The following is a 9,527-nucleotide window of genomic DNA, read 5'->3' as shown; positions in this document are numbered from 1 at the left end:
GAGCCTGCGGGCTGAGTGCAGAGCTGGTGGGGCCCTGGTGTGGTGTACAGCTCACGTGTCCTTAGTGGGACCTCCCAGACCCCCCCGAGCTGGCTGCACCCTGGGTGCGTCCCTGCTGGCCCTTCACCTTGGGGTGCTCCCCCATCCTGTGTGGGCTTGGAATTACCAGCTTCAGAATGCCGCTTATCTCTGGCGCCCGCCCGACCAAGCCCCCTCCCGCCCCCCCCACCCCGCCTGCCCCCCGCGGCGCTAATGACTGTGTTCCATGCACTGGTGCCTGGGGGCTCCCCCTCAACCCCAGCCTGTGAGTGGAGGGTGCGCAACAGCTGGGATGGGTACGGGGCATGAGGAGGCCCTTGGGCACCATGCCCACTGTGCTACCGGCTGCACTGGTGGAGGCCAGCGCCCAGCGTGCCCCCTGGTGAGGGAGCAGAGGGGGGAACGCCATTTCCTCCCGACACCAGGCGGCACTCGGCACCGAGTCCAGGTGAGACGAGGTCTCCTGCGCCAACGCCCCCAAACAGCGGGTTCTTGTGACCCTGCCAGCACGGGCCCCACCTGACCATGGGTGAGGGCACCTCCAGGACGCCTGTTCACACTCCAGTCAGAACCCCAAACCAGGCACTGGCCTCACAGCCTGAGGACTCGGTCTGAGCTGGCTGACCACAGGCCTAGGGCACGCGAGGCCCCAGGTGAGCACACACGGGAAGGCCTGTGGGGGCAGAGCAGCCAGGCAGCTGGTGATGGCGGTCTGTGGGAGGCCAGCCCCTCTGCCCAGCTCCGTGCCTCTCGGACAAGTGGCTCTGCTGATGGGGGAGGAGGCCACCCCTGCCCACAGCCTAGGGGGGGTGGTGAGAGCAAGGAGGACAGTGTGGGGTCATGGCAAAGCCCAGGAGGCCTCCTGGTGTGGAAAACCAAAGTTAAAGATTTATTTCCCACGAGAGGAGAGGCAGGGCCACGCGGTGCTGGGGGGCCAGGCCCTGCACGTCTGTCCTCATCACCAGGTCTGGGCCGCCGGGAGCCCGGCCCCGGGCACAGTCCACGTGCGCAGGTCACTTGGCCAGCTCCTCTGCCACCGACTTGCGCATCTTGTCCTTGAGGTAGGCGGCCTTCTGCCACTCGGACCGGAGCTCCAGCCACTCGTAGTAGGGGACCTGGGGGAGGGCACCGTGTGGGCGGGGCTCCAGCCTCCATCCCGCAGGTGCAGGCTGGTGAGTGGGACCAGTGCCCGGCCCTGCAGGGCTCCACCACTTGGGCTGAAAGCGGCTTCTGAATGTTTCAGTGGTTTTAACAAAGAAACTGACAGCACCTCGTGGGGCCCCTCGCAGGCCGTCTCTCGGAAGGAGTAGGAGGGACGAAGGTCTCCCAGGCGAGAGCAGGGCTCCCTGCTGCTCACCTGGTTTGAACCTGGGCAACCCGCCCCTCCTCCCAGAGGCCCCGGCTGTGCAGGTGGGAGCAGGACCTGAGGCCCCGCTGACATGCCCCCTTCGGTCACCGCCTGCCCGACAGGTACTCACGTCCACCACCAGGAAGCCGGCGGCCAGCACGTGGCGCCGGGCGAGCGCAAAGCGGCCCAGCAGCTCTTTGCTCCGGCTGGTGAAGTGGGGGAACTCCCAGCGCAGGAAGGCCAGCCTGGGGGGAGGGAGAGGAGGCGCTGGGCTGACCGTGTCTGTCCTTGGAGGGCTGGGCAGGGCCGGGCCGGGAAGGGCAGGGCCGGGCAGGGCAACACCAAGAAGAGTCGGGGAGGGCACAGGCGCATGGCCTACCTCTTGGCCTTGGGCGGCAGCGGCAGCAGCTGGCCACCCGAGGGCGGGGCCAGATGAGGGGCCACGAAGTCCCTGAGGGGCAGGAACTGGCCTTCGGCGTCCAGCAGCACCTCCGCGTCTGGGGAGGGGGTGACAGACGGAATGGTCGGCTGTCCCCGGGTGGAGGCGCAGGGCAGACCTAGCTAGGTGGACGGGTAGGGAGGCTCACCGAGAACCCAGCCGTACTGTGTGGCCACGGAGAAGCGGCCCCGGTCGGGCCCCCCGAGCAGCCCCTTGAGGATCCCCTGCAGCTCCTTCTGCAGGGTCGTCACCTTCCTTTCAGGTCCTGGGGGCCCGGGGTCCAAGGCCGAGGCCGGCAGCAGGGGACCCGTGTACTCGGGGTGCTCCAGCCGGGCCGAGGCGTTGATGTGCAGCAGCTTCTGAAAGGTGCTCTGACCCCGCGGGGACCGGTCACCTAAGGGAAGAGGTGCAGTGGGGGGCAGAGGGGAGGGGGACCTGATGGGTCACCTGCAGGCAGGCGGCAAAGCAGCAAATGCTGGGGAGCCCTGGCCCACCATCTCCCCTGCTCCTGGCCGGGCACTGGGCCTACAGGCTCCCACCCGCACCTGGCCGTGGGCACGCAGGCCTGGCAGCGCAGCCCCAGGGCAACACACGGACAGGCTCCCCTCTGTGCAGGGGGAGGGACCCCGCCCTCACCTAGGAACTGGGTGTGCAGCTCGGGGCGCAGCACGGCCTGCAGCTCCGAGGCCCGGGCCTGCTGCAGCACGCACAGGGCCCACAGCACATCCACCTGCAGGGCTGGGTCCAGGTCGGCCAGCTGACTCCCCAGCTTCTCATGAACCTGGGGGACAGGGAGGGGTGCAAGGGCGGCTCTGCTCAGTACACGCAGACGTCCTGGGTGGGAGGCCGCCGCTGGGAAAGGTGCCCGGAACCATCCAACCCCCTGGGACCAATCCGGACAGAAGGACGTTCAGCTGGGCTTTCCCACCGAGCCCTCCGTGGCAGAAGCTGCCGCACAAACCACCTCTCCAGGAAGGTCCGAGTGGCCCAGGACGGGGAGGCATTTCCGGCCCCGAGAGGGACTGAGGGCACGAGGGGACGCAGCGGGCCGGCTGGGGTGGTGCCCCTACAGGGACCCTGCCAGTGGGTTGGGGTCTCGGGGTGTTAAGGCAGTGACGGGACGTGAGCCCGCCCAAGAACGCCTCCTGGGCCTGCAGCCACACTGGCACGTGGGGGAGTGCTGGGGTTTCCAGTGTTGCCCCCGGACAACCCCCGGGAGGTCTGGCTCCAGCTGGCTCGCTCCGCCCCCTGCCCCTGCCAGGCCTCCCTCCTCCCGCCTGCAGGGAAAGGGGCCGGGCTGGGCGGGAGACGTACCAGGTTGAAGAACGAGTCCTCTTGCTCTGGACGGAAGTTGAGGCGGGCGAAGGCCAGCAGCACGTTGCAGAGGTCTGACACGGCGACGCTCTGGGCCCTGCTCAGGACGTGCTGGGCACGGGAGGCGGGGCATGGGGCAGGGTGAGGTGTCCACGCCCTCCTCCCAGCAGCAGCCCCTCAGCACCCACCCGGCAGGTGCTGTGCCGACCAGGCGCCCACGCACCGCAGCACAGGCACCGCCTTCCTCCCACCAACTCCCTGGTGGCAGCCGAGTGGGTTTCGGCCTCGCCGCCGGCTCGGTGCCCACTGCAGGCACCATGACTGCGCTCGGGGAGAACATCGTCCTCTCCCTGCGACAGCGTCCCTCACGTGCAGAGCAGGAACCCCGTTTGCCCTGGGCGTTTCTAGCCCCTGGACCTTCCTGACGAACCCCAGGACTCAGGTGTGCACCCTGCTCACCTGGGCAAAGGCCTCGAACAGGGGCAGGTTGAGCCACTTGAGGAAGGCGAAGGACTTGGCACAGCGGGCCACCTCACCAGACGTGAGGCTGGGCACGTGGGGCAGCAGGTCGGTGGCCAGGCGCTGGAACACCTGGGTCTGGTGGAAGCCGAGTTTGCCTTCGGGACAGAGCAGACCCTGGGGCTCACCTGGAGGCCCACCCAGCACCCCAGCCCGGCCTCCAGGTCTAGGAGCTTGGTGTCTGCGGCCAAATTTATCCCTGAGGCCCAGCAGAGGGGACCAGGGCCCATGGGCCACATTGTCTCTGTGGCAGCCTTCCGGGCCGGTGCCTGCCACGGGGGAAGGGGCACCGAATTTGACACGGCTGCAGCCAGGGCACCCCAGCCCTGCGCACGGGCTCACCGTAGGCATAGGCCAGGTCCAGGAGGACGCCTTTGGTCAGGGGGAAGGGCTTCTGGACCAGGTGGTAGGAGATGGCCCGAAGCAAGGGCACGGACCGCCGGTTCTGAGCCGCCAGCGCCGCCAGCACCCTCTGCAGCTCATCCGGGCCGAACTGCTCCACCAGGTCCAGGCACTGTCAACCACAGCCCAGGGTCAGCTCGGCGCCCACGGCCGGGGTCCCATGCAGCGCAGCCCCTGCGAGACAGCAACTGGGCCTGAGCTTACTACCCACAGCCCCCTGCAGGGCCCGGGGCAGGGGACCCAGGGCCATTGAGCGGCATCCCTTGTGGTGGCAGCCATGTGGCCAGCCCGTTATGGGGGACGGGGCTGCACTGACTTGGCTGTGCACCGCTCTAAGTCCGGCCAGGAGCTGAGCCTTGGGGCTGGCCTGGGCCACCTGGGCAGGCCGTGTGCACGAGGCCATCGGGAGGAGGAAAGGAGCCAGCAGGCCCCCGCCCGCCCTGTCTCTCCCCTGCTCCCAGCTGCTCCCAGCCCCAGTACCTTGTCCTCCAGGTGGTTCATCAGCGACTCCGAGAGGGATCCCGCCTTTGTCAGGAGGGCCACCAGCGTGCGGCTGTCCTCAATCTCCACCCAGCGCCGCTCCAGGTTCAGCAGCAGCTCGGCCAGCAGCTCCTGGGAGCCCCGCTCCTGCATGTAGGCGGCACTGGACTCGGCCAGGAAGGCCAGGTGCTTGAACTTGAGCCTGCGCATGCGCCAGCGCACCTCCTGCTCCACCGACAGCAGCTCCTTGGAAGTGGCGGGCAGCGCCAGCGTGTAGAGGCTCCGGAGCAGCTTCACGAGCGTCCCGTGCCAGACGACCGTTATCTGGGGGGGACAAGGCAGGGTCACGCCGGGACCCAGCGGGCACCGGTGCTCTGCCCCGGCGGGCCTGTGTGCCGGGCTGGCTGTCCAGCCGTCACCTGCAGCAGGAACTCGGAGAGGTAAGATCCTGGAGTCTCCTCACACCTGAGCTGTGCTCAGCCCTGCCCGCCCGGCTGCCCACTTCTCTGCTCCCCTGCAGGCCCGTCCAGGCCCGTTTTGTCAGCAAACTCGTCCTTTTGCTGACGACAATGACAACCTTTGGCTTTAAGAACGGTTTTCTTCTCAGCAGCCGGCCCTCGTTCGAAGCAGCACAGGGAGGCCCACTGCCCTCAGACAGGCGGGTGCCACAGAGCCCTGCCACCACCACTCCCGGCTGTGGGAGACGGGCAGCTGCCACCACCACCAGCTCTTACAAACGCAGGCCTCACCGCCCGTGTCACACGCCAGGGGACCGCAGAACCAGAGCCTGCACCCGGTGGTCTGACACCAGCCTTGCCCCCTGCACCCCAGCACCCCCTCCTCCTAGGTCTGCTGTGTGAGTTGTGAAGGAGAGCGATCCCACTGAACCCTGCAGTTTCCGGGGCCCTGTGGCCCCACCCTCGTGGGAGGTGGGTGTGGCTGCGCTCTCACTATGGTGACACGAGACTCCGGTCCCAGCCTCTGTCTTCATATGTGGGACCGTGCTGCGCGAGGGACCAACACCACTCCCACGAAGTGAGAAACCAGCGCTGCCGTGTGGCAGGTGGGGCGGAGGGAGCACCGAGTTTAATCTCAGTGTCACGAGGCCCAGCGCCTGCCTCTTTCTGTAGGTTCCCTGGACAGCAGGAAGGGTTTTTAAAAAAGCTTGGTCACCCTTTGCATGGCAAATACTTTGCTCCCAATTTGTTACAGCTTGAACTTTGTTATCATGTTTACTTTCCTCAAATTTGCTTCAATTGTGTCTATCCTCCTATGTAATAAAAGGGTAATGTGCAAATTGATCCTAACGGTGGAAGGACTGGTTGCTATGATACACAATGACCACCAGGGGGCAGATGCTCCATGCAGGAGCTGCCCCTGGTGGCCAGTGTGCTCCCACAGGGGGAGCACCGCTCAGCCACAGGCCGGGCTCACGGACGGTGGTGGGAACCTCTCCCGCCTCCTCGCAGTGCCAGGATGTCCGAAGGAAGGGGAGCAGGCTTCAGCCGGCAGATGGACATCCCCCAAGGGTTCCCAGACTGTGAAAGGGTGCAGGCCGGGCTGAGGGACCCCCCCCCCACCGCCCCTCCCCAGTGCACGAAATCGTGCACTGGGCCTCTAGTATTCGATAAATAACTAGAATTACAGCCTCAAAACAGGAGGGCCCCTAATTAACCATTTGTACGCCATAAGCATCTATAGACGCAAGCGGCGGAACTTTTTAAGCTAAATTAAAAATACTGTGGCAGTTAATTGGTTAAGGTCACTTTACTTTTTTTAAGCCCTCCCCTGAGAATATTTTTCCATTGATTTTCAGAGAGAGTGGAAAGGAGGGGAGGGGAGAGGAGAGGAGGAGAGAGAGAGAGAGAGAAACATCGATGGGAGAGGCTTCGATTGGCTGCCTCCTCTCAAGCCCGGCATGGGGCTTGGGATGGAACTGGCAACCTCCTGGTGCAGGGCAAGTTGCCCAACAACCGAGCCGCACCAGCCGACAGTCAAGGTGATTCTTCTGAGCTACATTCTCCCCGATCCCCACCCACATCCTTTGAGAATCGGATTGGCTGAACAACGCCCACGCCCTTCTCAAGTTTCAGGGCTTCCCCATCCATCGCCCACACCTCCTCAAGCTTTAAGAGTGTGCCACCATCACCAGACCCCGGGGAGGGGGTGGCACACCGACGGACAGAGAAGAGACAGAGGCAGGAGCAGGCTGGCGTCCTGTGCTGGTTAGTGAGGACGGCACCCTCCACCTAGCAGGCCGCTGTGAGGGTCAGCAGAGAGAAAGCGTGAAAGTCTGCAGACCGGCTGCTGTGGCCTCGGGGCTCCTGCTGTTTCCACCTGAACGGTCTGGGACCCACCTGACTGTTGACCAGCTGGAGAAGCTGCCGAAAGCGGGGGTCCTGCACGAGCGAGGCTTTGTCCTCCGGCTTCTCGGACAGCAGGCGAGAGAGCCTGATGACCGCGAGGGCCGCCTGGTTCTGCTGTAGGCAGTGGCCACCCCCCAGCAGCTCCAGGAGCTCCTCCGGCCCAGCGGCCTTCTCGATGAGCTCGTCCACCTCCTGGCGCTCCGGGTAGGGGGTAATCACCTGCTCCTTCTCCAGGTGCTGTGACAAGGACGCTGGCAAGTGGGAACTGGGTGAGGTAGCTGAGGAAGTCAGAGTCTTATGGGAAGTCAGAGTCTTATGGGCCACACTGGCCAGGCTCAGGCGGCTGGCCAGAGGCCCAGCAGGGGCCAGATGGGCGGCCTCTCTCAGGAGACAGGCACATCGCTTCACCAGGCGAGCGGCCATGATGGCCTGGGCTGCGGGGAGGTGGCGCTCCTAGCAAGTCATTCCAAGGCCCTGAAGGGAGAGAGAGGAGGATTTGGTGCAGGGCCTTCCCGAAGCACCAACAGGAGCACGTGACAAGCGAAATGGAGCCTCAGGTGCACGCTCCACACTCCCGCCCACACCTCCTGACCGCTCCCAGGCACCGGACAGCACTTTCTGAAGCAAAGGTCTCAGGGGTGTGTTCCCCCCAATACACAGGTAACCAAACACCAGAACAGGGGGGTTGGGGCGTTTTCAGTCTGACAGTTCAGACCAGCAGGCCCTCACACCCGCACGAGAGGGGAGTCTGCAAGCAGGCCAGGCAACTTGTTTTCAAACGTTAAGTGTCTTTAGGATTAAGAACGACGAGAGACAATGGAGTACGATGTTTTCAACCACTTTCTCCTGAGAGTTCCTGGGCATGGACTCCACATCCCACAGCTTCTGTGGGTAATTTTAATACTTAGAGACACAGAGTGAGCTTCCCCAAATCAGCACTGGTTGAGCATCCACCTCTGAACCAGGAGCTCGCTGTTCGATTCCCTGTCAGGGCACATTCCCCGGGCTACAGGCAGGACCTCCAGGAGGGGGCGTGCAGGAGGCAGCCCATCAGGGATTCTCTCTCATCGTTGATGTTTCTCTCTCTCTCCCTCCCCCTTCCTCTCTGAAATCAGTAATAATAACGTTACACTCCTAAACCCATCATAACAAGCACTTCAGAGGCTTTTAATCCTCTGTCAGCTTTACCTCCCCTTCCCCCCAGCAACACACCCCTCATGCTGAACTGGCCCCGTGCCCTCCTTGCCCTGGGTTCCCGGCCTCACCTCCCACCACAGGGACCAGGAAGTCACCCTTTGTCTTCCCAAGCCCAGACCAAAGTTTCCTCCTCCAAGAAGTTGTTACATATTCCAACTATGTTGCTTTGACGGTTCTGTCAGTCTTGCTTATCGGGGTCATTTAGTGACCCAGGCAAGACAGGTGACGGGGAGGGGGGTAAACCTTAGCCAGGGCCTCCCGCCAAAGTACAGAGTGTGCGTGTTTGGTCTCTGAGTTCCTGGAACCTGGACGTGGCCGCTGTATTTTACTTTTACATGGGTGGGCTCCTGCAGCTGCAAAAAAAGCTCAGTCTGCCCGCCGGCGTGGCTCAGCGGTTGAGCGTCGACCTATGAACCGGGAGGTCAGGGTTCGATTCCCTGTCAGGGCACAGGCCCGGGTTGTGGGCTCCATCCCCAGTGTGGGGCGTGCAGGTGGCAGCCGGTCAGTGATTCTCTCTCATCATGGATGATTCTGTCTCTCCCTCTCTGAAATCAATAAAAACATTAAAAAAAAAACAACAAAAAACTCGGCCTGACTTACAGAGAGAGGCCCAGCGAGAGGGGATCCTGGCCCAAGGTCGACGGCCCGTGCACGGAGGCGGCAGCGGGGAAGCACCGGACGTTCCCCAGCAAGGCCACCCCACGAGCTGGGGAGGAAACTGAGGTCCGGAAGCCCAGCTGGGCCTAAGCCAGCACCAGCCCGGAAGGGGGGCCCCCAGGGCAGCTCGAGGAGAACGCCCTGGCCATGGCGGGGCTCGCGGGGCGCCACGCGGGACCGGTTGCGAACCAGGACAGGCCTGGGCTGCCCCCTCCGCCTGAGGCCCTGCCGCTCCGGCCCCCGCGCACCCGTCCTGCCTCCCCTCCCGCCACGCCTCCGGCCCTCAGAACCCACGCGCTGCGGCCCCTTCCCCTCCGCCCGGAGACCTACACCGCGGCCACGGCCGATACCGCCGCTGACCTCCCAGCGTCCCGCACGGAGCGCCGCCGGAAGCGAGGCTCGCCGGATGTCTCCCGACCGGAAGTTACTGCGGCGATCCATTTCCGGTCTGGTGCCATCTTTGTTGAGGTCTCCCGACCGGAAGTCACACTGCGGCGGACCATTTCCGGTTGGGTGCCATCTTTGTTGAGGGCGCGCGGCCGAAAGTCACTGCCATTTGCCATCTTTGTTGCGGGCGACAACTCCGCGCTGTGAAGTGGAGCGCGAGGTGGGGGGTGGCAGTTGAGGAGCCTGGGCGGGGAGGAGAATGAGAGCCCAGAATGGAAGGTTGGGAGGCTGGTGCGCCCTGCAGCGGTCCCCGGGCCGCCGCGGGGTGTGCAGGCGGCCGCCCCGCCGGCCTCTGGGTCCCCGCAGCGTGGGGTGGACC

The 9,527-nt window shown here is 64.5% G+C and overlaps 1 protein-coding gene across 4 annotated transcripts; it reads right to left on the bottom strand.

Moving 5' to 3' along the window:
• Positions 1 to 905: 905 nt before the first annotated feature.
• On the bottom strand, positions 906 to 9,195 carry TBRG4 (transforming growth factor beta regulator 4). Of its 4 annotated transcripts, none has more exons than XM_080664189.1 (11): positions 9,122 to 9,195; positions 6,899 to 7,381; positions 4,542 to 4,865; positions 4,002 to 4,173; positions 3,600 to 3,757; positions 3,141 to 3,251; positions 2,463 to 2,607; positions 1,975 to 2,220; positions 1,767 to 1,884; positions 1,518 to 1,632; positions 906 to 1,154 (listed from the first exon to the last, which is right to left on the bottom strand). In XM_080664189.1, exons 2-11 carry the CDS (start codon positions 7,328 to 7,330, stop codon positions 1,053 to 1,055), a joined length of 1,923 nt encoding a protein of 640 aa, XP_080520315.1. In that variant the 5' UTR covers positions 7,331 to 7,381; positions 9,122 to 9,195; the 3' UTR covers positions 906 to 1,052. The 4 variants fall into 4 exon arrangements, with proteins under 4 accessions (XP_080520315.1, XP_080520314.1, XP_080520316.1 ...); XM_080664188.1 differs by having other exon boundaries at positions 9,092 to 9,190; XM_080664190.1 differs by having other exon boundaries at positions 8,705 to 9,125.
• Positions 9,196 to 9,527: the final 332 nt, after the last annotated feature.

This window comes from Plecotus auritus (genome assembly GCF_963455305.1).
Source record: "Plecotus auritus genome assembly, chromosome: 4".
NCBI lineage: Eukaryota > Metazoa > Chordata > Mammalia > Chiroptera > Vespertilionidae > Plecotus > Plecotus auritus.
The sequence above is the reverse complement of the archived record's forward strand: the minus strand, read 5'-3'. Positions and strand labels throughout refer to the sequence as shown.

Bases quoted from the DNA above. Each gene is read 5' to 3' on its own strand.
- TBRG4 (XM_080664189.1), bottom strand. From the start codon at position 7,330: ATGGCCGCTCGCCTGGTGAAGCGATGTGCCTGTCTCCTGAGAGAGGCC. The intron at 4,866-6,898 runs GTGGGTCCCAGA...TGTCCCCCCCAG, and splicing joins TCCAGCTGGTCAACAGTCAG to ATAACGGTCGTCTGGCACGG. The intron at 3,252-3,599 runs GTGAGCAGGGTG...TCCCGTGCCCAG, and splicing joins TGTTCGAGGCCTTTGCCCAG to CACGTCCTGAGCAGGGCCCA.